We start from the raw sequence: 25,440 nt of genomic DNA, 5'->3' as shown, positions 1-25,440 counted from the left end.
GTCAAGGGTGTTCACCTCTCCCCGGCTGATCAGGCACCCTCAGTGACAGCGGCTCCAGGCTCAAACCGGGGCCCATTTCATCTCAAGATCTCCTGGAGCTCGGACACCCACACCTGTCCCGCGACGCGGACACGCGCTTCCTCCACCTGCCGCCTCGCAACCCCGGACCCTAAGCGCCGGCCGCTGCCGGGGGACCTCCGCTGGCGCCTCCGTGCTGATGCTGAGAAGGACCCCGGGCTCGGGACGGCGGCAGACTGCGGGCCTCCGGCTCCTTAGGCCCGCTGCGGGCGGTGCCGGTTCTGACGCGCCCCGAGCCTGCCTACTCCGACTCCCGCCCGGGCTTGGATGGGTCCCCCTGCCCGATAAATGTGGCTGCTGAGGCGGCGGTGGCGGTGGTCGATCCCGCTGCTGCTGCGCTCCAAGTTCACCTCCGCCCCGGGGCCCTGCTGCCCCACCTCGGGGCTGTCTCCGCCCGCTCCCTACCTTCTGGCTTTGCAGCCTGGCGACAATGGACAAAATTTTAGAGGGCCTGGTGAGTTCTTCCCACCCGCTGTCCCTAAAGCGGGTGATTGTGCGGAAGGTGGTGGAGTCGGCTGAGCATTGGCTGGACGAGGCGCAGTGCGAGGCCATGTTTGACCTGACCACCCGGCTCATCTTGGAGGGCCAGGACCACTTTCAGCGGCAGGTGGGGCACCAGGTGCTGGAGGCCTACGCACGGTACCACCGGCCCGAATTCGAGTCCTTCTTCAACAAGACGTTCGTGCTGGGCCTCCTTCAGCAGGGCTACCACTCGCTGGACAGGAAGGACGTAGCCATCCTGGACTACATTCACAACGGCCTGAAGCTCATCATGAGCTGCCCTTCGGTGCTGGACCTCTTCAGCCTCCTGCAGGTGGAGGTGCTGCGGATGGTGTGTGAGAGGCCGGAGCCTCAGCTGTGTGCCCGACTGAGCGACCTCCTGACCGACTTCGTGCAATGCATCCCCAAGGGGAAACTGTCCATTACTTTCTGTCAACAGCTAGTTCGAACGATAGGCCACTTCCAGTGCCAGTCCACCCAGGAGAAAGAGCTGCGGGAGTATGTCTCTCAGGTGACAAAAGTGAGTAACTTGCTTCAGAACATCTGGAAGGCCGAGCCCTCCACTCTGCTGCCATCCCTGCAAGAAATTTTTGCAAGCATTTCTTCTACAGGTAAGGATCGTTATATTCAAAAAAAATCTTTCTTGGAAATTCAGCCTGTCTGCCACATACACCCCATGTTTGCTTTCCTACCCTAAAAATATTAATGGAGAGCACGTCTTAGAACCTCATCCCAAATTTTATCCCCACCCACTACCCTGTCGTTCAGGCTGTCGCTTCCACTTTAAAAAACAGGCCGTGTTTTTATTTTAAAGGTTGAGAACATTGAGGGCTAAGAGCTTTGGCACTAAAGAAGTTGCTTAATTAACCAGCCTCTGCTCAAGTTATGGAATGCTTTGAGGGTGACAGCTGCTATATAAAGCTTCTACTTATTAGTGACTAATGCAGCGTAATAATGTTTACCATATTATTATTGTAGTGTAACCCTGTCATTGTGTTATCATGAGTTTTTCCTGTTTTTTTATTTTTCCCATTTTTTCGTGTATGGACTGTGCAGTTTGTTTTATTTCCTGGCTTATCCCAGTTATGCATGTAGTTTCTGATTATGGCATTTTCAGTCTGCAGTTGTGTCGGTGAAAGAGGCTGCAGCTAGAAGGAGGGAAGGGAAAGACCGTGAGGACCTAAAGAGGGTTTTTTTCACCTGGGTTATGGCCGGACAGCTGCATCCTTAGAAAGCAGGGAGCGGTCAAGTGACGTTTAGCCAGAAAAATGCCTTGTCACCCAGGAAGTTACCTGTCCATTCACATTCTTTGTTTGAACTAGGAGCTTCCAGCTCTGTGAGTTGTGAAACAGTAGATCCAGAACCATGTTCATTGCCTGTCTGCTTGGTACGGCCGTTTTCTCCGGTTATTGTTGGAGACTGAACTTGAGAAGGAAGTGGTCTTCCTTTATCTTGAGAACCAGAAATAATAGCAGTTTTAACAAGCTCCATGCTTTCTGATGAATTAGGTACATTTATGAAGGAATTACCAACTATGTATTTTAAGTATGTAAGTTGGGTTTTTTTTTAATTGAAATCTTTCTTGTATTGCCAGTGTTACATTTCTCCAGAACTTTTCACCCGTAGCAATAAAGATGGTCACCTTGGATTTGCTTACTTTTTGTATGATTTAAGCAAAGTCCCCTCAAAATTCACCTTGGCTGGTGTGGCTCAGTGGATTGAGCACCAGCCTGTGAACTGAAACATCACTGGTTCAATTCCCAGTCAGGGCACATGTCTGGGTTGCAGGCCAGGTCCCCAGAAGGGGGCATGTGAGAGGCAACTAATAGATGTTTCTCTCTCTTTCCCTCCTTTCCCCGCTCTCTAAAAATAAATCAGTAAAATCTTTTTAAAAAATTCACCTTAATTTCCTTTAAGAGACTTATAAAAGTCTCTTAGACTTTTTGTCTCAATAAAATGAAAACAATTTAAAGACTACTATAATTAATAACTGTAAGTTACTTTGGGAGATCTGACGTGGGAATTTAAATGCCTTGCATTTCTGCTCTATAAGTGAATGTTTTAGCATGGCAATAACTTAACATTAAAGAATGCAAAGAAGTAAAGTAACTTGTAGACTAAATGTGGCGATACTGAACAATAGTTCTTACATTGCAGGAGTTCTGTCTGTAAATGAGCAACCACTGCTCTTCATTCTTAATCTCTGCTGTAACATTCCTCTCGTGTTAGAGTGCCCACGGTGAGGTGGAGCGCAACACTGCCTCCGTGACACCTTTGCTTCAATTCCATATTCAGTTTTTTGGTCATTGTATTCTCTCAGTATTTCACTTGAACCTTCTTGCCAATGTCTCTTTTTCTTTTAATTAAAAAAATAGATGCATCGTTTGAACCCTCTGTAGCATTGGCAAGCCTTGTGCAGCATATTCCTCTTCAGATGATTACAGTTCTCATCAGGAGCCTTACCACGGATCCAAATGTCAAAGACGCGAGTATGACCCAAGCCCTTTGCAGGTACTTCTCCGTGACACTGCAGGTGTAACCGTGCGTTGGGAGGGGGAGACACTTTGTTGTGTTTTGTCGGTAATGAAAACTCAAAGAGAAATGTTTGAAGTTGAAATCATGGAATCAAATATATAAAGGTTCTCCAAATTAATTGGAAAGAATTGCTTACTTTACTACCGGCCCGACAGGCATCCCAGTAATTCACAAATCCATGTTTATTTCAGCTTTTTCAATTTCCAAAAGCATACATTCACTTATACCTATTTTACAACCATGAGTTGGTTGGATTATCAATGTATTTTCTTTGCTCATTGTTTCTTGCTACCTATTTCTTCTCTCTGGGGTATTTTTTTTTCTGCTTAAGTACATACTTTTACTTTCTCTTTCAATCAGGAGCTTTGAGTAATACACTGGTAGCATTTGTCTGCTTAAAATTTTCTTCATTATATTTGTTTTCTTCTGTATTTTATTATTACATAGCTACTCCAATGACACTATACTGTTAGGATCTTTTTCATATTATCTCTTTTCATTTACTTCTCCCTTTATTATTATGGTTTTATCTATTCTTATTTGTATGTGGTTTAGTTCCAATTCTTTATGTAAAGTCCTCATTGTTCATACTTTTAAGAAAAATATTTTTATCTCCTCCTTCTTTCCTCATGAAACCCCTTCCATGTCCTGTTCAGCAGTGACGCTCCTTTATCCGTGTGACTGCACAGCACTAAAATCTCTCTCTTTCTGAGATGGGTGCCTCATAAATTATGTTGACCTCTACGTAAAATAGGAAGATTCAGAGAATTACAGGTTTCACAAGCGAAAGTGAAATTAGAAAACAGTTGGTCTATCACCTTTATTGCCTAGGTAATAATAGCTAATATTTTTGTTTCATGCCATAACATTGCAACAGAGTCTTCTTGGGTTTTTTTGCTAGCAGTGACCTATCTCTCTTCTCCATGTCAGCCTGGTCTACTCATTTTTCCCTTCTGATCCAGAAACTGCAGTGACTTTTACCAGTTACCAAGTCAAATGCAAGTTCTACTCCTTGGCATTTGGCATTCCTGGTCTTAATTTTTCAGTGTTTTCAGGATAGCCGTGGTATCCAACTTCTGATTTTATTCTGTTTTTAAACTATATTTTGAAGATAATTTTTATTTATTTGTTTCTATGGGAAGTTGTGATCCAATTTCTGTATTGCCTTTGCAATTTAGCTGAATGATGCTATTATGTAATCCTAAAGTAACTATTATTATATTACAAATGTAGTTGAAAAGAGTAGCATGTGTATTTTTACCATACTCCTAACTTTTACTTCCCAATACTCCATACCTCCCCATACATAATACTTAAAAATTTACTGTCATTTTTTCAGTAATACACAGAAATGCAAATACTGTACCAGGACCAGATAAATAATATTAAATAGGCCAGGCACAACTGAAATAGTGGGGAATAGGTACACAACCACCTCCTAATAAAGAAAGCTGATCCTCAACTCCAACTTTCTTGTTGCCGTAAGGAAATTCAAGTTAAGTATTATTGATGTGACTTCTCGAAAGAAGGCTGAAATCCAGGTTTTTATGTGAAATTCCTCAATTTTTCAAACACTGGAACAAATACAGCTAAAGGCTGGAACTAGCCCTTAAGCTGTCATCTAAAAGTGAAAATTGGATTTGTTCACCGATTAAGTTTAAATCAATTTTGTGGTCTTCCATAATGTTACCAGGTTTTTTTTTAAGATTTTCAAGTTGTTTGTTTTTTTATTTTGGGTGGTTATTTGGGGGCAGGTGGGGATTTGGGGGAGTTTTTTAGCTATGGAAAGAAATGTTATCATTTATTCAATAAATTTGAGCCGTCCTCAATGCCAAGCACTGTGCTGAGTGCTGGGGATCCAGAGATCAACGATTAAAAACTAAAAACCACAGGAAAAAAGATCACTGCTCTTAAGCTCATGGTCCAATGGAGGACACAAAGAATGTAAATTACAACTTTGGTTAAAACAGTAAGAAATTAAATCAGTATGTTAGGGTTAAGGGTCCTTAAAATTTACATAGCAGTCAGTACGTGGTGGGTACGATTACTGTAGTGAACCATAGAAAGACCTCAGGTTCACTGCCTGTCTGGCAGGGTCTGGGCATGTGCGAGTTCAATCAGATTGGAGCAGGGTGGGAGTGTAATTAAAGTGTAGACAAAAGCATTGCCTCGTACACCAGCAGGGCTTAGTTCAGACACTGGTCCTCCTATGTGCTAATTGTGTGGCTGCTGACAACTTTCCTAGCTTTTCTTACCAATTTGAGAGCAGAAGCCGTAGCTTACTCTATTACATCTTCAGCACTTAACATAGTACCTATTATATTACAGACACTCGTATTTATGGCTTCTAATTTGTGCTACTTCTGATTTGAATTTTCTTTAAGGTGGTCAGGAGATTGTGTAGACATGAGGTATGGTAAAGAAGCCTGAAATCCAATTTTTTATATGAAATTTCCCAATTTTTAGGACATTGGAACAAATAAAACTGAAGCCTGAACTAGCCCTTAAGTTGCCAACTAAGAGGGAAAGTTGATTTTATTCTCCACACTTTAAGATTAAATCTATTTTGTGGCCTTTTATACTATTTCCAGTTTTAATGTCAAGATTTCCAAGTTGCATGTTTTGTTTTGCATTTTATTTATAGAAAGAAGTAGTTTATGCTACACTGTAGTGTAACCCACTGATGGCTTTGTCTGTCTTCAACTTGCAGAATGATCGACTGGTTGTCCTGGCCGCTGGCCCAGCACGTGGATACGTGGGTGATCGCACTCCTGAAAGGGCTGGCAGCGGTCCAGAAGTTTACTATTTTGATAGATGTGACTTTACTGAAAATAGAACTGGTAAGCAGGAGTTTACAAATTGATTAGAGTGTATGAACTTATAGAACCAGTCTTTTTATCTTTGGGTTGTCCCCTTTAAAAACATTTGATTTTGAGTATGTTCTTGTTTGATTTTGTTTTGGATAATAAATTTGAATAGGCTGTAGACTTGAAAACGGTTTTCAAATATAGGTAACCAAAATCATTTTGCTGTTTTCAAATCTCTGATATGAAAATTGTTTCTCCATTACCCCTTGAGTCCATCTAATAAGGCTTTTATTAAGATCACTCTGCCCAGACTGTCTCTGACACCGGGGCTGTCCACTGTTGCCAACCCGGGAGCTACTTCCTGGCCCCTCTCATTTGACCTGCCTGCAGCGTTTGACACAGCTGGTCCCTCCCTCTTGAAACACTCTCCTCACTTAGTTTCCAGGACCTTATAGAACTCTCCTGGTTTCTGTCCTAGTTCACGGGCTTCTCAGTCTCTTGTGGTGGATCTAAGTTCAGAGCACCTTCAAGTTTCGTCTTCGGTCTACTTCTGTGCCCACCCATACATCTGTAAGATATACCTGAGTACATCTCTAACTTAATGGTTGCCAGGTTTACATTTCTAGTCCAGTATTCTTCCAGGACCTCCATATTCATATATCCAGTTGTCTATACTTGGATCTCAAATTCATCATATCCACAGTTGAAAAAATTCTTGATTTTTCCCTCCCAGGCCTGGTCTTCTCTGTCTCAAGTGGTTGCTCAATCCTTCTACTTGCTCAGGCCAAGCATCTTGGAGCTACCCCTGTCTCTTTCCATTCCCTCTCAGCCCGTAGCCTACAAATCCTATTGATTCCACCTTTAAAAAACACCCCCAATGCTACCACTTCTAACAGCTACATCACCTGGTCTGAAGGCATCATCAGCCCTTGCTGTGATGGCTGTGGCCTCCCCGCTCCTGCCCATGGTCTCAGACAGGGGTCACACAGGTCCTACGTGACCTGGCCCACGGCTGCTTCTCTCACCCAGCGCCCCTGTCAGTGCCTCAGGCTCTGTGCTTCCCATGCCGTACCCTCCTTGCTGGCTCTCCAGCGTACCGGGCGGAGGCCTCGGGACCTGTGGTACTAGGCCTTTGCCCTGCTTGTCCCGCTCTTCTCCTCGGTGGTTATCAGGCTTACTCTCATTTCCTTCCAGTTTTATAATCAGACACCGCCTTTTTCGTGAGGCATTTCTAAGGTGCCCCTTGGTGGCCCAGTGTTTCCTACTCACTGTGCCCCGTCTTCGCAGCACCTGTCTCCATGTTTCTCTGTCCTGTCTCTCCCTGTGCTCAACGTCAAGCCCTGTGAGATTTTTTTTTTTGATCCACTGTTGTATCCCCAGTGCCTAGAACAGAGCTAAGCAGTAGCAGGTGCTCAATAAATATTTGCCGAGTGAACTGAATGAATAATGGACCAGGGATTTATTGTCTGTAAACGTGATTTGACAGATTTTCACTTGATCAGAAAGTTTAAGGGTTGGCTGGGCCATTATGTTCCCTTGATCTCTGTTGTATCATTTCCCAACTGTTTCCGTCTCCCAAAGTTTAATAACATGTGTTATGATAGAGGGAAGGGGGTATTCGAGTAAATAATTTTGGGCCCTAGGAAAATACCCACTGGTTGGGTTCATGGTTTCCTTACAAACTCTATAGGTGCGTGTCTTACTGTTTTGAAGGTTTTTAATCGACTTTGGTTCCCTCTTGTGCGGCCTGGTGCTCTGGCAGTCCTCTCGCACACACTGCTCAGTTTTCAGCACTCTCCAGAGGCGTTCCACTTGGTGAGTTACGACGCACGCTTTCTACGTTGTCTTAAAATGTTAGTTTAACATTGAGTCACATCTGCATACAGTGAAAAGACTGCGGGTTAGTTCTGAGGCTAAGTATTACATGTAGCTTTGTGATTTCTTAGAAATGTGAGCTGGTGGGATTTCCCTCAAAAGAATGTATTTTGAGAATGTTTTGGATCTCACCAAAAGCACTCCGCTTGTCACCACAACAAGCAGTTTAAAGTTACTGTGCTGCATGAGATGTCATGCAGGAGATGACGCGTGTCATTGCCCCTCATAGTTGTCTGTCGCATGTGTGAACGGCGTAGAGGAATAAAATGGTTGAAAACCACTGACTACTGCAGAATTCCAAAGGCATCAGAACGTCCGCCCTGGAGTCGGGGCTCTTCACGCTCTCTCAGTCCACGTCCTGCAGATTCTGTTGGCTCCTCCTTTAAAATACATGCAAACACCACCACTTTTAACCAGCTCCATCACTGCTTTTTAATCGTTTTAATACTTTGATTATCAGTTATTGCAGGTGGGAAATGAAGAAAGTTATTTTGGGAACCTGTCCGTTCGTGGAGGGCCTAACAGGAAAGCAGTGCTTTATCTGACTACTCACCTCCTCCAGGGTCTGCTCCTCAGTTTTAGGGACGAGAAACTCATTATCGGTGTGTCCACGAGGTGAAACTCTTAGGAGCCCTGACCCACCACAAACAAATTCAAAGGAGACTGACAAAGAAGTATAGGGTTCCAGTGATTGATTATTAGCTAGAAATACAACTAGTCTCAGAGAACCATATACTGACATAGGCTCTTCAGTGCCTCGTTTCCACGGAAGGGAAATTCGCAGGCCTTGTAGTAAGTAAGCCTTACTGACACATGGCTACCTTTTACACAGAGATGTCGCTCAGGATGCGCGATTTCTGCAGCAGATGCCCCAGTTGTTGCGCTTGATCATCGGTCAGTGACCTTGTGTCTGTTAAGACAGACAGAACTCAAACTGGAGCTAGCAGCAAGTGCACCAGCAAAGTCCCCCAAGGGAAAAAGTGATCAATTACTTGTCCCTGTCTTCAGGCACAGTCACATGCACCATTTGAGAACGGGTTTACTTTCAAAATTTCCGAGAAGTAGAGTCCCTAACATAACTTTATCATCCATTCGAAGGATTATTGCTTTTCACATGGAGCAAATTCCTTAATGTCTCTGGGGCGGGGGATGGGGGCAATTGAGATAACAAATGGTTTCCTTTGAAATATTTGGCTTATTGAAGTAAGTAAATATGAAATCAAATCCACACACTGGGTGTGGTCTGACCTGTTACTGAGTTAAAATTAACTTGGGCGTCTAGTAGAGGGTCATGTGGTAGTTCCGTCACCTGCAGCTCTAAATAACTCAGCAAAGGACTCAGGAGTTCTGGACTATGAGCAGTAACCTGGAGTCATCAGGATCACACTGTTCGTTGTATTGTATGTTTAAGGGTATTTTAGAGCAAACCAAGATTAATGTTATGTATGTTATTATGGACCAAGTTGCTTTTCATATGCTTTTTACAAGTGGGAAAAAATTTAAACAGAAGTAAAAATATCAAAGATTCTAGCTAAATAAATGTATATGCATTTTCTCAAATAGCAACTTTAATGAGTATTACAATAATGTCAACAAATACAGGGGTAAGCTAAGTAGGTTTACAGTTGTGAGTACTCGAAACAGTTTATTCTTAGATTATTATTGATTGATTACTGTATTATTTTCCATAAGTACAACTGTAAACCTACTTTTGACCAATCTCTGTATTTATATTTGTTCACTTTTAAAAAATCAACTTTCAAGCATTTAGAGGGTAACAGCTTGCTTTGATGTACGTGGATCTGTGGGCCGGTGAGGAACTGAGTCTTCTCTGTGTCATTGAGAGTTTTGACTACAGAGGATGTAGAGTAGACAACTGTATTGCCTGGTTACAAAGGCCAAATTTACACTAGAAAAGCTTTTGAAAGATTTGGAACTGTAAATTACATAGTCATTTTTTAAATGCTTTTCTCCTCTTCACACCTTTTTCTCCCCCCTTCACTTCTGAGGAAACAAAATAAATTAAGAAAAAAATTTTTGATTTCTGACTACTTTAGCTAGACAATATCTGATAGATATGCTGATAGAAATTCAGATTTGCTTAGAAGTGAAGAAGTGGTAGGAGTAGAACGAACTCGTTAGGCACTGGTGGTTTCATGCTCGGATAGATGGATACCTTTGACAAAGATTAGAGAAGGTAGTACAAAAGCTGAAATGTGATTTAAGACTTCAAGCATAATTGTAAACCAGACAGAGCAGAAAGAAAACAGTGGTGTTAATGTAAGAATATGGTTTTTCTTTTTAGGGAAGGAAAGGGCGTTGATTAGGATATTACTATAATCGTTGTTGATGCTGTTTGATGATAAGACCATAGAGCTATAGCTTCACTTTAATCACTAGTTAGCAACCAAAAAAAGGTTCTACACATGAAATATAAGATGCTGTTACATGTGAAGTGTGAATGTATAGTATCAGGTTATATTGGGTTGGCCAAAAAGTTTGTGGGTTTTTTTTCCATAAGAAGGCTATAGTAAGTGCTTCATTATCTTTAACTTCATTTAAAACAATTTTGCTAGATTGTGTTGTGACAGCTGTCATATCAGCATGTATTTTTTTAAAAACTTATCAAAATTGGTGAATTTTGGTGTAGCCATTTTAATATTAAAGATGGAAGAAAATACACAACATTTTCAGCATATATATGCTTTTTTATTTCAAGAAAGGCTAAAAGTGCAACTGAGATACAAAAAAAGATTTATTCAGTGACTGGTTGAACGTGTCAAAAGTGGTTTGCGAAGTTTCATGCTGGAGATCTCTCACTGGACGGTGTCCCATGGTCAGGGAGACCAGTGTAGATCGATAGGGATCAAATCGAGACATTGATTGAGAACGACCAACATTCTACAACGCAGAAGATCGCCAGCACACCCAAAATATCCAAATCAATAAAGTTATGGGTGAAAATGAAAAATGTATCTTTATTTTACAGAAAAAAACACACAGACTTTTTGGCCAACCCAATGATTAATAATTAGTCAGAACAAGTATAGCACTGTACTAAGGGAATGAGCCATTTCTGCAAAGTAGTTTTATTTTTTAATCAACTCTTAAATATGTGACTGGTTCTATATTGACTTTTTAGTCTAATTTTATAAGGATAGGACATTATTGTGCTTATAACACTAACAGTTTCTGCATGTTTATGAGCAATAAGTATTTTAGATGTCCCTCTTATTTTTAATCCCAGTTCCTTTAAAATAATAGTGTCTTCTCCCTGTGTTTTTAGAGTGGGGAATGGATGTCATTTTGTAAGAATAACCATGCTAGCTAACATAAGACATTATCCCTATGCTTATCTGAAAAACAGGAATTCCTGTACACTGAGCTATAATTTTGGTTACGTGCATAAGGTATTTTGAAGATTTTTTTTTTGAGGTAAACTTTAATGTGCAAAGTATGTATAATTCTTTCAAGTGAAAAATCTAAAAGTCACACTAGATGGAGCTCTTAAGCTAATTCTAGGTTCACCTTTCACAAGTTTGTTCCTGTTGAACAGTCTGGTAATATAATAGCCCTCACATTTTCCAGTGGAAGGCATTTTTTAGAATGCAGAGACTTAAGGCTCCTATTTTGTGCCTTAGTTTGTGTTAGATGGAGAATAAGGATGGAAAGAGGGATCTTACGTGGAATTGCAATCATGTAACTTTGAAAACTAGATTTTCCTTGATGTAAAAACATTTTTTACTTCTCAGATTTTTTTTTAGAAAAAGCCTGTGGCTAAACAAATAGAAAGGTATTTGCTGATTGTGTAACAACTGGATTTTATTTGCAAGCTAGAGAATTTGTTGCCAATTTCTATAACTTGCATGTTTGTCTTCTTTTCTCTTCAGATTGTTCCTCATGTAGTTAACTTGGTTCACTCCTTGAGAAGTGATGGTCTGCCTTCCAGTACGGCCTTCTTGGTGCAGTTAACGGAATTGATACACTGTATGATGTATCATTATTCTGGATTTCCAGATCTTTACGAGCCCATTCTGGAAGCAGTAAAGGTATGAGAATAGCTGTACCGCTCTCTGTCGGTCTGCAGCACATGATGTGAGAGAGCAATGTGGTGACACGTTCCCGTAACCAGCCACTCACTTTACTGCTTAATGGTATTAACGCTTTTTATTTTTGAAAAATGCAGTTGAAATCAGGGTTCATTAATATTTAGTGGGCAATCTCCTTCTTATATGCTATAACTAATCTAAATTAATAACCATCTTCAACGCTAAAGTACCATCAAGTATATGGCATGTCTTTACATTTCTAAGAGCTTTTGAGGAACTTTGTTAAAGAAACGCTACAGTAAGTGTTTGCCTACATCAGTGCAGCGCAATATCAGAAGTGTTCAAAGGTGTAAGATGCACCTTAGAATCAAGGAAAGACAGTTTTTTTGTTTGTTTGTTGTTGTTTTTTTGTTTGTTTGTTGTTTTTTTTTTTAAGATTTATTTATTTATTTATTTATCTTTAGAGGGGAAGGGAAGGAGAGAAGGAGAGAAACATCAATGTATGGTTGCCTCTCATGTGTCCCCCGCTGGGAACTGGCCCGCAACCCAGGCATGTGCCCTGACCGGGAATCGAACCGCGATTGTGTGGTTCGCAGGCCCGCGCTCAATCCATTGAGCTACACCAGCCAGGGCAAGGAAAGACAGTTTAATAAAATATTTGACTTTGGTTTCTTTGCTGTTTTTTTATTCCATTTTAGCTATGAACTGTTCATGAATGTCCATATTTCAGAGAATCCTAATTGACTTATTCATGAACTTACATTGTTTTGTAAGTTTGTGTACAAGTGGGATCCAAAAGGCACTGCTGCTGTTTGTCTGGACGAATGGGTCACGATAAGCACGCTTTGCGTTTAGGGAACTCACTGCACGATCAGAGTGCAGCAAAAAACGGGGGGCTTGCCTCAGCCAGACTTAACCAGAGTCATCCTACACTAGTTCTATTAATAGCACTCATTTTTGAGGTTTGAAACAACATAAGGTCTCATTTTCTTTACTTCTGTATCTGAAATGAATAAAAACATTTTCTCTGTACTGTGTGTACTTAGCTAGATTAAATGATATTAGTTGAGCCCCAAACACAGCGCTGTTCAACAATTAGCGCATACCATTGGCATGACCTGTGATGCGTGCAGAAGCAAATGTCTCACATGTAGGAGCTGTTAACAGCCATGTTAGTCTCGCCCCGTGATGTCACTGTGTCCGTAGGTGGAAGGTGGTGCTGTTGTTAATTGATTGCTATTCTTTCGTGCTTTTCGTGTATTGACTGAAATAGGTTCAGAAGAAGCAAGGATCTTGCTCTGAACTCAGGAAAGCACTTTCGAATAGCCGTCCACAACAACAACAAACATCAGATTAGAATTCCTTCAGAAATTGCCTTCCAAGGTGCCAGTTAGTACCAGACGATACTAGCAGTCCAAAAGAGCCTTCATGGTTTTCCCAGCTGTACTTACTCTCCAGTGCTCTAGTCATAGTTGAAATCACTTACTCTAAACATTTTATCTCATATATCACAGAACAAGAAGAATCTCATTTTGTAATAATTTTCAGAATGGTTAAACATGAGATTGAGTTTTATCTCTCAAAGTCAGAGGTCGTTGTGCTTATATGCTTTCATTTTTCACCCCCGATTGCTTTGAGATTTTATTTATAAGGGTTAATACTGGCTAAATATTAGTAGTGAATGAAAAGGAGGTGAATTGAAGTCCTTATTCTACGGCCTTTGAATAGCGCTGCGGTTTACTCTGATCCCAAAAGTTTTTAAAACATTTTGCAGGAAAATAGGAAATACAAATAGTTCAAATATGACTTGAATTCCTGTTTTTTTAGTATGCCTCAGCTTGATAAACTCTACCTTTAGGAGATTTCAGTATATTGTAGGAGACGATTATTGTTGCATATCATGTAATTTGATTTGTTGGTGACCAAGATGCGCATTATACATGGGGTGTACTGATTCCCACGTATAATGAGAATTGTACTTGGGAATCAGCACTAAAATGTGGATGAGCATTATACACAGCAAAATACGGTACCTTGTATCTGTTCTTGTGGTTTTATAATTATTTGTTACATAAAATTTCTTGTACCATAAAATGTTTAAAAATAAACGCTAAAATTCCTTTATAATACAAAAAACAAATATCTAAATATAAATAAGTAAATAATTGAGTTTAAAAAAGTAGAAAGATTTTTTTCCTGAAAGTTTGGGCCAAAAATGTGGGTGCGCATTACACACTGCAAAATACAGTATCAGCGGAAAGATTCTCTTTATGGTGTTAATTAACCTAATAACAAAACAGTTCATATTTTAAAACTTTCTTCTTTGTGGTCTGCAGGACTTCCCTAAGCCCAGTGAAGAGAAGATTAAATTGATTCTCAGTCAAAGTGCCTGGACTTCTCAATCCAACGCTCTGGCGTCTTGCTTGTCTAGACTTTCTGGAAAATCTGAAACTGGGAAAACTGGTCTTATTAACCTTGGAAACACGTGTTATATGAACAGTGTTATACAAGCATTGTTTATGGCCACCGAGTAAGTTGACATGTGAACCTTTGTATTTTCCTTTTAACTGTGGAAATGATGCATGCTGGTGAAATGTATAATGGAAAGATTGACTTCATATTATTGCTTATAAATGGCACAGATATTAATATTTTCATATAATTGTCTTATATTCAGAAAAGAAATTGCTTTTAGTGCTCAGGAACTACTAAAATATTAACTTACATAAATTCTGCTTTTATGTATATATTATATATTTGGAATCTTGTGAATTACTCGTGGTATTTATTAGTGTAACTCAATTGAGGGATTGATTTTTTATGCCAAAGAGTTGGTGTTCTCAGTTAGTGGCCTGTTATTATCCTGTAAGGCAGTGTATTTTTTTACACCTGTATGACTTTTGGAGGGGGTCCCATTTGGTTTTTTTCTGCTTGAGATAATTTGCAGTTTATCAGATCAGTAACTTCTTTGTGTTGCCAAAGAAAGTTCCGCTCTGCTTCCCACCCCAAGTTGGTTGATACTAAACAAATGTAAAAATAGGCATGTTCCTTTGCCTTACAGATTTACTTTAAATTCATTTTCTTTTACAGCCAAGCAAATAGGAATCAGAGGTCGTTAGCATGTGAATGCTGTCTGTAAAAGTAGACTGTCCTGAAGCCAAACACACGGTTGGCTTTTTCTCTTCAATACCAATAGACTTGACTAAAGAGGCTCACAAGTTGAGTTCCGAGTCTTTGTGAGTTTTTCTGTCTTCTTAGAGGAACCATAAACTAAAAGATAAAGAGTCGGTTTTATTTTATTTCCTGACCCCCAAATACAGGGTCTGGCTAAAGCAGATTTACAGTTTTGAGCACCGAAACACAGTTTACTCTTGTATTATTATTTATTAATTATTATATTATTTCCATATGAACAGCTATAAACCTACTATATATGCCATGTACACTGCGCATCCCAGTCATCAGAAAATCAAATTACACTGTATGCAAAAATAATTGTCTACTAAAATCTCCTAAAGGCAGAGTTTACCCAGCTGAGGAATACTAAAAAACCAGGAATTCAAGTCATATATGAACTGTTTTCCCCACTCTGTGTACTGTCAACACTGAGGTGTTTTTTGTTTGGTTTAGTGTTTTCTTTTGTTTTGGGGGGTTGTTTGTATTTGGGTTTGTTGTTTGTTTTTAAGAAAATGTCTACGCTTAGACGCGAGTGATACCAGGCCCACCCTGCAGGGGCTGGAGGGAGCAGGGACGCAGTCGGTTCACTCGGGCCAGTCGGTTCTGATGGGCCGCAGCAGTTCTCGGGGCTCGCGTACCAAACAGTCCAATGACAGTGTGTCAGAGGAGGCCAGCAGCAGGTTTTACTTCTTTGGAAACGTGTAAATCCTTCATGGTTTTTAAAAAATTGAATTTAAAAGTATATAAAATAAATTTTTTAATAAAAAAAAATCAGACATTTCCATTCCCAAAGATAATTTGTTTTGTGTGCATTGCTCCAGATCTTTTTTTGTAGCTACAAGATTTTGTCTAATACAAAAACAATGCAATTAAAAAATATTTACAGAGAATCCTACTTACATATTTTCTAGCTATTTGATTTTATTTTATCTTTTAATGATTTGTGTGGAGAAACATCCCCATGTTAGGGCAGTGACAGACCTCTGTCTTTCTCAGTACAAGGTCCGCTGTAATTTATTTAACCTTACTCCTGGTGATGAGTATTAGCTCGTTTTGCTCGTAACGAAGCTCTCTCCGCCCGTGTGCTTATAGAGTGTGTTCTTTGACTCGGACAGGCCAGGTGCTCTCCAGAGAGGCTACAGTACTTGAACTTGTGTCCTAACACCTGGTCGTACCTCTGACCTCATCCCTTTAGCGGCCCTTAAAGTTTAGCGGTCTTTGAAATTTTTGCTAGTCTGGGGGAAGCTGTCTTTTGATTTGCATTTTGCTGACCATTACAGAGTTTTTCCTCTCTATTTTTTTGCTGATATTGTTCATTTATGTTTCTTTTATGTATAATCTATTCTTTCCTCTGTGCACCTTTCTATTGGGTCTTTTTTCTTTTTCATAGTGATTTCAATTTCTTCCAGTCTGTGCAGTTCAGATTTGCAGTGTTTTATTTGCAATTTTTTATTTTATGTAATCAGATTTGCTATTTTTCATTTAGAGTGAATGAGAAATAGCAGAAATTTGAATTTTAGAAAGATTTCCCTCTCAAAATTTTCCTTTTTTCTTTTTTAAATAATTGAGTAGTTCTGTGTTTTTCATTTAGCTTATCACCCCAGCTGGCATTTGTGAGGATGTAAACCGTATCTAACTCCATTTTTTTCCACGTGGACACCCAAGTGTTCCTTATGTAACGCAGTCCTTAAGTCACTCTAACTTCATAGTCTGCTTTAATGACAGGGTCTCCTTACTTCATGCAAATTCGAAAGAATTTAAACTATTAATTAGTAACCCAAATGTAAATTTAGGTTACTAATCAACAGTTTAATCCATTTCTACTCGATGACCCAGAACAGAGGAAAGGCGCGTGGCGGTGTGCAGGCCGTTCCCAGGCCTTGCAGCCAGGGTTCACGAGCCGTCGTTCTCCCTCCCTCCCCCCACGCTGCAGGGGCGGCTTTGCCAGGTGAAGGGCCAGCAAGGTTGTGCTCTGAGGATAAGTTCTGGAACTAACTTCCTTTTAGCTTTTAAAATGCATGTGTGTGTACACATTTTTACAAAATCATATTTTATTCTCTTTCAGTTTTAGGAGACAAGTATTATCTTTAAATCTAAATGGGTGCAATTCGTTAATGAAAAAATTACAGCATCTTTTTGCCTTTTTGGCTCATACACAGGTGAGTGTAAGTGTATGTAGCATTATATGTGTGAATATATATAATATGCTTGTTAATATAATATTCTTTAAAGTTCACATTATCCCAAACTTCGTAAGCCCTTTTTAACTGATGAACTAACATGTATCTCACCCAGAACAACAAACCCACTTAGAAATGCTACAGAGATACTGCCTAAAGTCAGGATGTGCACTAAGTTTGTATTTCTTCCTCCTACTTTCCATTCTTGCTGACCTATTGTTCTAATCTTACAGAGAGAATCTGATTGTTTATAGATACTAAATAGACCAATTGTCACTGTAATGAACAGTTAAAATAATCCTGTGGACCCCACCACACAACCGGCCTGGGGGAGGATGTCTCGAGCATTGTGTTCAGGGTTAGACCTGGGCTCTGAAGTCATCTCCTGTCACTAATTTAGCTGTGCGCCCTTGGGCAAGTCCCATAGTCTCTCTGGATCTTAATCCTCATCTGCACAATGAGAAGTTATGACTGAAGTTTTTCGAACTGTATTTGTAACTGATTTATCTGCCTTCGTGTTTGACAGCTTATAGTAAAGGTTAAGCACAATGTAATTTTAAGTCATCTTGACTAAACATATATTAAGATTCCAGTTCTTTGGTTCATGGTGTGTAAATCGTTTCCTTGTACTGTCTCTACCGACATCGAAAGAGAGAAGCATACGCACCGCGGATCTTCTTCGAGGCCTCGAGACCCCCCTGGTTCACGCCCCGGTCACAGCAGGACTGCTCCGAGTACCTCAGGTTTCTGCTGGACAGGTACACGGGGCTTGCAGCGCTAGGGTCGGAGTCGCGTTCTTTCAGAACAGATCGTGTCTACACAATATTGTTTTTAGCCTTTTTTTTTAAAGATTTATTTATTTATCTTTAGAGGGGAAGGGAAGGAGAGAAGGAGAGAAACATCAATGTGTGGTTGCCTCTCATGAGTCCCCTGCTGGGAACGAACTGGCCTGCAACCCAGGCATGTGCCCTGACTGGGAATCGAACCATGATCGTGTGGTTCGCAGGCTCACACTCAATCCACTGAGCTACACTAGCCAAGGCTGTTTTTAGCTTTAAAGATATATTTCAAGTGTTAATCTTTAACATACCTTGCATTTATTGTGTGCTCTTATTATGAATTTGGTTTATTTTCCCTTACTTTAGACCAGCTCTCAAAGTGTGGCACAAGGACCCCTTACGGGTTCCCCAAACACTTTCGGGGTCTTTCCTTTCCTGGTTGTGTATCTGTGTGTATGTGGTTGAGCCCAGATGTGTTTTATCCAAACACCAATCACATGACATTGAATGCAGAGCAGATAGGAGGACCCGGCTGTCTTCTGTTAAGCCAAGTACTTGAAATATGTGCAAAATGTAAGACAATGCCATTCTTCTCACCAAAGGAGGTGGAAGCCTTTACAACTATTTTTCATTTAAAATGTTATTTATATGAACAAGCAATAAGTGTGTAGTTGTCTTTAAATATGTGTTTTACTTTACTCTCAGTTTTGAACACAGTAAATGTTGGTAGGCATAGTAGCCATGTGGGTGAAAGCTCTCAGGTGAGAGTGCAAACGGCCCTGAGACCCACAGGTGCCGTGGCTGTTTCTGCAGGCCGGCTCGTACTGGGTGGCTTTGGTGCATCTCATCGTCTCCTTACCATTCAGTGAATAAAACCTATTGTCTTCTTGTATCTTCCTGCCTTTGCCTCCCTTCTGTTACATGAAGGACCAGTAAAGTTAGTGGAGCTTCCCCTGTACAACCTTTCATCCACTCAGCTAAGGACAGGTTAGATGGTGGCTTTGTGCCAAGCAGGCAAAGATGTACAAGACAGGTAATAAGCACATTAACTGTAACATAACAAGTGCTGTAAGACAGCAGTGTAATGAAATAGAGGGTAGTAATAGCCCATAGCTTCTCTTCTAATCTAGGTTCTCAAAGTGTTTAATATTCATCTTGATTAAAAGAAGAGAAACTCGGTGTTTAAGTTAAGCCTTATATTTGATAAAATAGAAGTGACACTTAAACTTCCCCGAAGCAGCTGTGTAATGACACCCTCTCCTGCAGGCTCCACGAAGAAGAGAAGGTCTTGAAAGCCCAGGCCTCACGCCCGCTCCCTGAAAGCCTGGGGTGCACTGAACCTTCTCTGCAGCCAGTGGCCGCTCAGGCCGCAGCTCTGACACAGGCCCCTTACACAAGCGATGGTGAGAAGACTCTGATAGAAACAATGTTTGGGGGGAAACTGCGGACTCACATATGTTGTTTGAACTGCAGGAGCACCTCCCAGAAAGTGGAAGCCTTTACAGATCTTTCACTTGCCTTTTGTCCTTCCTCTTCTGTGGACAACTTGTCTTTTCAAGACCCGGCCTCATCGCCCAGTACACAGGACGGGGGTCCCACGGGAGCCTGTGCATCTGGGCCTGCGGAAGAGCCAGGCGCTTATGGTCCAGTGACGGCGGCCTTCGTCTGCGACTCGGCCCTGAGTGAGAGAATGGCAGGCAGCGCTCCTGATGGGTTTTGCTGTGCTGCAAACACTTCTGTCCCGAGTGAATCTAGCAAGAATTTTGTTAATAAAGACGTACCTCAGAAACTGGGGGGTGAAGCCACGCCTTCAGTAACTGACTTACTAAATTATTTTTTGGCTCCAGAGATTCTCACTGGAGACAACCAGTATTATTGTGAAAGCTGTGCCTCTCTGCAGAACGCCGAGAAAACTATGCAAATCACGGAGGAGCCCGAGTACCTTATCCTCACTCTCCTGCGATTTTCTTATGATCAGAAGTATCATGTGAGAAGAAAAATCCTAGACAACGTGTCACTGCCACTGGTTTTGGAGTTGCCAGTCAAAAGAACTACTTCTTTCTCTTCGCTGTCAGAAAGTTGGTCTGTAGACGTGGACTTCACTGACATTAGTGAAAACCTAGCTAAGAAGTTAAAGCCTTCTGGGACCGAGGAGGAGCGCTGCCCCAGGCGGGTGCCCTACCTGCTGAGTTCGGTCGTGGTGCACTCCGGCGTGTCCTCTGAGAGCGGGCATTACTACTCCTACGCCAGGAGCGTCACCGGTGCAGAGCCCTCCAACCAGCTGTGCCGCCGCCCCGAGGCCCGCGCGGTGGCCCCCTCCCAGAGTCATTTACTGGAAAGTCCCAGTGCAGTGACAGGACAGGGCTTGGAAAATGAGGAAGTGTCCAAAGAGTGGTTTTTATTTAACGACAGCAGAGTGACGTTTACTTCATTTCAGTCAGTCCAGAAAATTACGAGTAGATTCCCGAAGGACACGGCTTACGTGCTTTTGTACAGAAAACAGAACGGCACTGATGCTCTAAGGGGTGATAATTCAAGCAGTGGACTCTGGGTGAATGGAGACCCGCCTCTCCAGAAAGAACTTATGGACGCTATTACAAAAGACAATATACTGTATTTACAGGTAAGGTGGAAATACAACTTCCTCATTTGTGGAAAATATTTATGAACAATTGATAGTTGGTGAAATGAGCATCCTAATTCTGAAATCCAGCTAACACATCTTCAAGGAATTTATGGAGTAGTAATTCTGAAATTTGAAACTGGGCTTATGTGAAATGGGCTCAACCTATATAACTAAACTCTCTGACTTTCTAATGGGATGAGTTATGAAAAGTCATAGCTAGGTGCGGTAGAGAAAACTTGTTTTCAATTATAAAATACGGGGTTATTATAAAGTCACTCCACACAGAAATGTAGAAAGTTAATAAAATGGAAGTACCTTCCCTCTCTCTTCAGTCCCACCTACCTGGGAAAACAACTGCTAAATTTGGTGTTTATTCCTTCGAGATGTTTGTGTGAGTATTTTGAGGGCTGTTTACTGACATCAGGTGGATAAGATAAAGAAACTAAAGGCAGAACATGTAAAGAAAGCATGTTCATATTATTTAAGGATCTGAACGTAAAACCAAGAAGACAGTTTGTAAATAAAACCTTTCATGGGAAAATATTTTATATAAGCTGAATTGACTTATAAATACACTTTTTGTAAGGAGTTAGTGATTTTTAATACTTTCAAGTTAATAAAGATCTTGCTCAAAATATTTTTCTTTGAAACCTGTGAAGTTCCTGTTGATATAAAGGACCAACAGTAAATTACAAGTGAAATTGTAGGTATGTTAACCAGCTAAATCCAAAAGTTTCTAAAATTTTTGCTTAAAAGTCCCCAAACTACTAAAAGATACAGACAGTGTACGAGAAGGAAGGGACCACTATAGTATTGATTCCACTGACTTTTAGAGGGAATTTTTCTCAAAAGTTTTGAAACATACTGTATTATAAAATAGTCAAATGATGGTATGTGACAAATTTTTAGAGGAGTGTGGCAGTGTACTAGAGAGTGACAAAAACAATACAGAAAAAAAGTAGAAACAGGATTTGTTAGAACTGACTCACAAAGGCTCCCACGCCCAGTCAGAAGGCCTGTGATCCAGGGGTGGAAGGTGCGCAGCCGCACCCGTGCCGGGCAGCAGACAAGCACTGGATGATAAACGTCATGATTCTTAAACGTCACAGAGGCCGAGCAAGGGTACGAGGGCAGGCTGAAATAGAAATTCACTATAATGTGAATAAGGTGATTATGACCAATGCGATCTTGAGGTTTTGGAAATATGCAGAGTAGCCCTATATCAGAGATTGGGTGAAATTACCAGAGGAGAGACGTGGATTTTGAGAAGTTGAGAAACTGCTCCAGTTCTGGGGTGGGAGTGCCAGCCGGCTCTCTAACCGCAGCAACTACTTGTACTGCCCCGTAGCGCTGATTCCCTCTGTCTTGCCGGGTACCCCATCACCTCCTGGCCGTATAGCACTCGAGTGTGGTGCCCCATTCGTTACGGTTTTATTGTCCCTGTAAAAGGAGAAGTGTTAGGTACTGTTATGCGGTTTTTCAGGATTGTGCAGTTCTAAATTTCATCTCACACCTCAGCTCGGCCAGTCATGTAAAGCAAAAGAGATATCACGAAATTAAAACTAATTTTATGTAATAGTTAACTAACATCTTAATTTTAACTAATATTTAACTATTCAATTTCTAACAAAAAATCTAGTTAGAAATTATATAATAATATTACCTTACAGATGGAGCAAAGTAAGTGGATTTTTAGCTTAAAAAATAGAATATAGTACAATTTTTGTTGCTGATGGTGACTGTACTCTGAAAGCTCTTCAGGGGAATCATGCCTACCAGGTTAAGGCCAATGCTGCCGCAGTGGCTTCTGGACCTGGTTGAAGTGACCCCATTTGAGACTTACAGACCCTTTCCCAGAAAATTGGGAGAATATTTTATGTATTTTTCCAAGGAGTTTATGCCAATTTTTATTTTATTTTTTTAAAGATTTTATTTATTTAAGAGGGGAAGGGAAGGAGAGGGAGAGAATTATGAATGTATGGTTGTCTTTCTTGCATCCCCCGCTGGGAACTGGCCTACAACCCAGGCATGTGCCCTGACTGGGAATCGAACCTCGATCCTCTGATTCGCAGGCCTGGCTCAATCCACTGAGCTACACCAGCCAGGGGTTATGCCAGTTTTTAGAACCCAGGTTTATAATTTGCCAAATGAATTTGCCAGAATTTATTCACTTTTTCTCCTTTTGCAGCTAAGAGCCTAATAGTGTTCTATCTAACCTGAGGTCATTAATATTTATTGAGCACCTAATGTGTGTCTGGAGCACGTAAGTGAATATGATTCCTGGTAAAATTTTTAATGGTCTGATAGAGACAACTTTTAAGTATTACAGCAAGAAGATAGGCTCCATTTTCCTCAGTAGTGTTTTGCGATGTTTACTTTTACTTAGTCATGTTATTAGGAAAGGGAAGAAAAATCCAGCCTCTGTCATTATTGCATCCTTTACTGGAATCACCCACTTCCAGAAGAGCCTCACTTGTCACAGAGTAGGCGGGCAGTCCGTTGTCGTAACCTCTGAACTCTGCATCCTCTGTATTCAGAGACGGAGTCCATTCTTTTATGGGTTGATAAGTGTAGCAAGAACTGTAATGTTATGCAGAGGGATTTTGGGACTGTGGGCTTCGGGTTCCTCTTGTGGAAAGTGTGATGAGAAACAGACAGCCTTGAGGCTCTGGCGTTCCGGAGACTTCCGCCGAGCTCCTGGTCCTCCACCTCGTTTGCTCCACCGCGATTCTGTGCTTAGAGCTGGAAAGGGTCAGTGCAGTCAGTGTTTGTAAAGTGACTCCGATGTGAAGGATGTTACTAAGGATTCAGGCAGCTTTAAAATATGTACGTAGATAACACCCATCCACTGTATTCAGCATTTTAATTTTGTTACAATTAATTTTAATTTTAGGAACAAGAGTTGAATGCTCGAGCCCGGGCACTGCAAGCTGCATCTGCCTCCTGCTCGTTTCGGCCAAACGGGTTCGATGACAACGACCCTCCCGGAAGCTGCGGCCCGACGGGCGGAGGGGGTGGAGGCGGATTCAATACTGTCAGCAGACTCGTGTTTTGATCCTGCGAGAGTCCAAAATGCACTGGTCACAAACCATCCCGTACTATGACTGTTAAAATGTCAGACTGTAGTAAGAATCATATCTTTTATTTTTCTTTTCATTAGACCCTTATACTTTAAGAAAACACACTCAGTGCTTGTTTTTATTCTCTTGACCATACATTTACTAACAAAATTCATCATGGAAAAAAAAAATCTACCTCTCAAAATTTCATTTGCTTTTGTGGTTAGACATGCTCGACCAAAAAATTTTCTGAGGAAAGTATGTACCTGGTCCCTAATTAAGCTGCATTGCATTTCGTAGAGAGGCATTTAAAGGCTTCTATCCTCAGTTTTACTGAATGAAAAAATAGAACTCATTTAGCATCCTTTATAAAAGAATTATGTCAGAGGTGAAGGAAATATTGTTTAAAAAGAAAACCCTTTACTCCCCGTGTAGCTACCCCATGGTCACACTCAGATCTCTGAAAACACTAGAGGCGACGCGGTCTCCGCTGGAGGCAGTGACACAGGCCCGTCGGCCGGAGTCCTGTCCGGGCTCGCGCAGTGCTCCCCTCGGCATCGCTGCGTCTGCACTTCGCGGACAGATGTTTTTAAAGGGATTATTTATACATTCGTGCTGAACCGATTTTTAAGAAAGGTGCATGATCCCAGAGGAGCAACATTTTTACCTGAAAATTGCTAACTTTGTAGTATTTCTAATCGTTGAAGAATTTTGAAGTTCTATTTCAGGGAGTGTGTCTTCTGTGTGTCTGAAGGAGGGGTTCTGTATGTGCCTTGCAGTACTGTAATTCAAAAACGGGGTCTTTGGCTGCGGGAAAGCTTTTTTAAAATGAAATGTTAGGAAGTAATTTTTTGTGCTAACCTTAAAATTATAACTTTTTGAAAGGTATTAGATTTTCCTGAAGTAAAATCTAATGGTTCTAAATCAGTGTGTGATAGTTTGTTTTTAACTCTTAGAAGAATTCAGAGGAAATGAATGTAGTCAAGTAAAAAAATCTTTTTTGATTTTGTTACTTATTCCTCAAAATATTAAACATTGATCACGCATATTTAGAGTTGTATATTTGGGTTTTCTTTTTTTGTTTGAGGTTTTGCACCATTGTTTCCATTTCATCATTTCCGAAAAGTGATAAAGTGTCAGATTCTACCATCCCACGCTTGCTTTTGCCGGAAACGGAAACAAGCCGGTCCGCCTGAGTCTTGACGATGCAGCCTTCCAGAGCAGTCCCATTGCCCCCTTTCCGTAAGGGTTCAGCTCTGCACGGCTGTACACTGTTCTCAAGATCGGTCTCGTTTATTCTGAAAACAGGTTAAGGAAAGAGTGGTCTTCGGTGATTTGGGGTTTATCTTTTTCCCAAGCTTTTAGTGGGAGTGGGAGTGGTATGAAGCCGCGGTCCTCACCTGCGTCCCACTACGCCCCGCTCTGACCTGTTTCCAGTCACCCAGAGAACTGACTGGATTAGCTAGTAACCGGAAATTCTTTGCAGAATCAAACGAGCTTTCCTGTGTAAGTGAATGAACCAGGAGAATTTTTATCACACTTCCTTTCCTGTGGGTGTCCTCTTGTTCCAATTTTAGCTTAGCTAATTTCTAAGCTACCCTGTGTGATCCGTAGCTTCGATGATTTCTAATCAGATTGTATCAGTCTTAGCATTTCCTGAAATTGGTAAAGTCATTTAATACTCGGATTGATGTTGAGTTCAGCTGCTTCTAGAAACTTCCATAAATCAATTAGACCTATATACACAGTTTTGTCTATGAATATCAAGTTATTT

The 25,440-nt window shown here is 41.0% G+C and overlaps 1 protein-coding gene across 1 annotated transcript; it reads left to right on the top strand.

The window, feature by feature from the left end:
- Positions 1–24,714, top strand: USP38 (ubiquitin specific peptidase 38). Its single transcript, XM_037058470.1, has 10 exons — positions 1–1,190; positions 2,955–3,090; positions 5,825–5,954; positions 7,635–7,736; positions 11,687–11,845; positions 14,182–14,375; positions 17,088–17,181; positions 17,854–17,960; positions 19,248–20,604; positions 23,501–24,714. The coding sequence occupies exons 1-10, from the start codon at positions 509–511 to the stop codon at positions 23,660–23,662; spliced, it is 3,123 nt and encodes a 1,040-aa protein (XP_036914365.1). The 5' UTR covers positions 1–508; the 3' UTR covers positions 23,663–24,714.
- Positions 24,715–25,440: the final 726 nt, after the last annotated feature.

Source organism: Sturnira hondurensis, unplaced genomic scaffold, assembly GCF_014824575.4.
Source record: "Sturnira hondurensis isolate 20B ecotype Veracruz unplaced genomic scaffold, ASM1482457v3 Scaffold0010128, whole genome shotgun sequence".
Taxonomy (NCBI): domain Eukaryota; kingdom Metazoa; phylum Chordata; class Mammalia; order Chiroptera; family Phyllostomidae; genus Sturnira; species Sturnira hondurensis.
This window is presented reverse-complemented; position numbering and strand designations above follow the sequence as displayed.

Bases quoted from the DNA above. Each gene is read 5' to 3' on its own strand.
- USP38 (XM_037058470.1), top strand. From the start codon at position 509: ATGGACAAAATTTTAGAGGGCCTGGTGAGTTCTTCCCACCCGCTGTCC. The intron at 17,182-17,853 runs GTGAGTGTAAGT...CGACATCGAAAG, and splicing joins CCTTTTTGGCTCATACACAG to AGAGAAGCATACGCACCGCG. The intron at 17,961-19,247 runs GTACACGGGGCT...CCTCTCCTGCAG, and splicing joins CTCAGGTTTCTGCTGGACAG to GCTCCACGAAGAAGAGAAGG.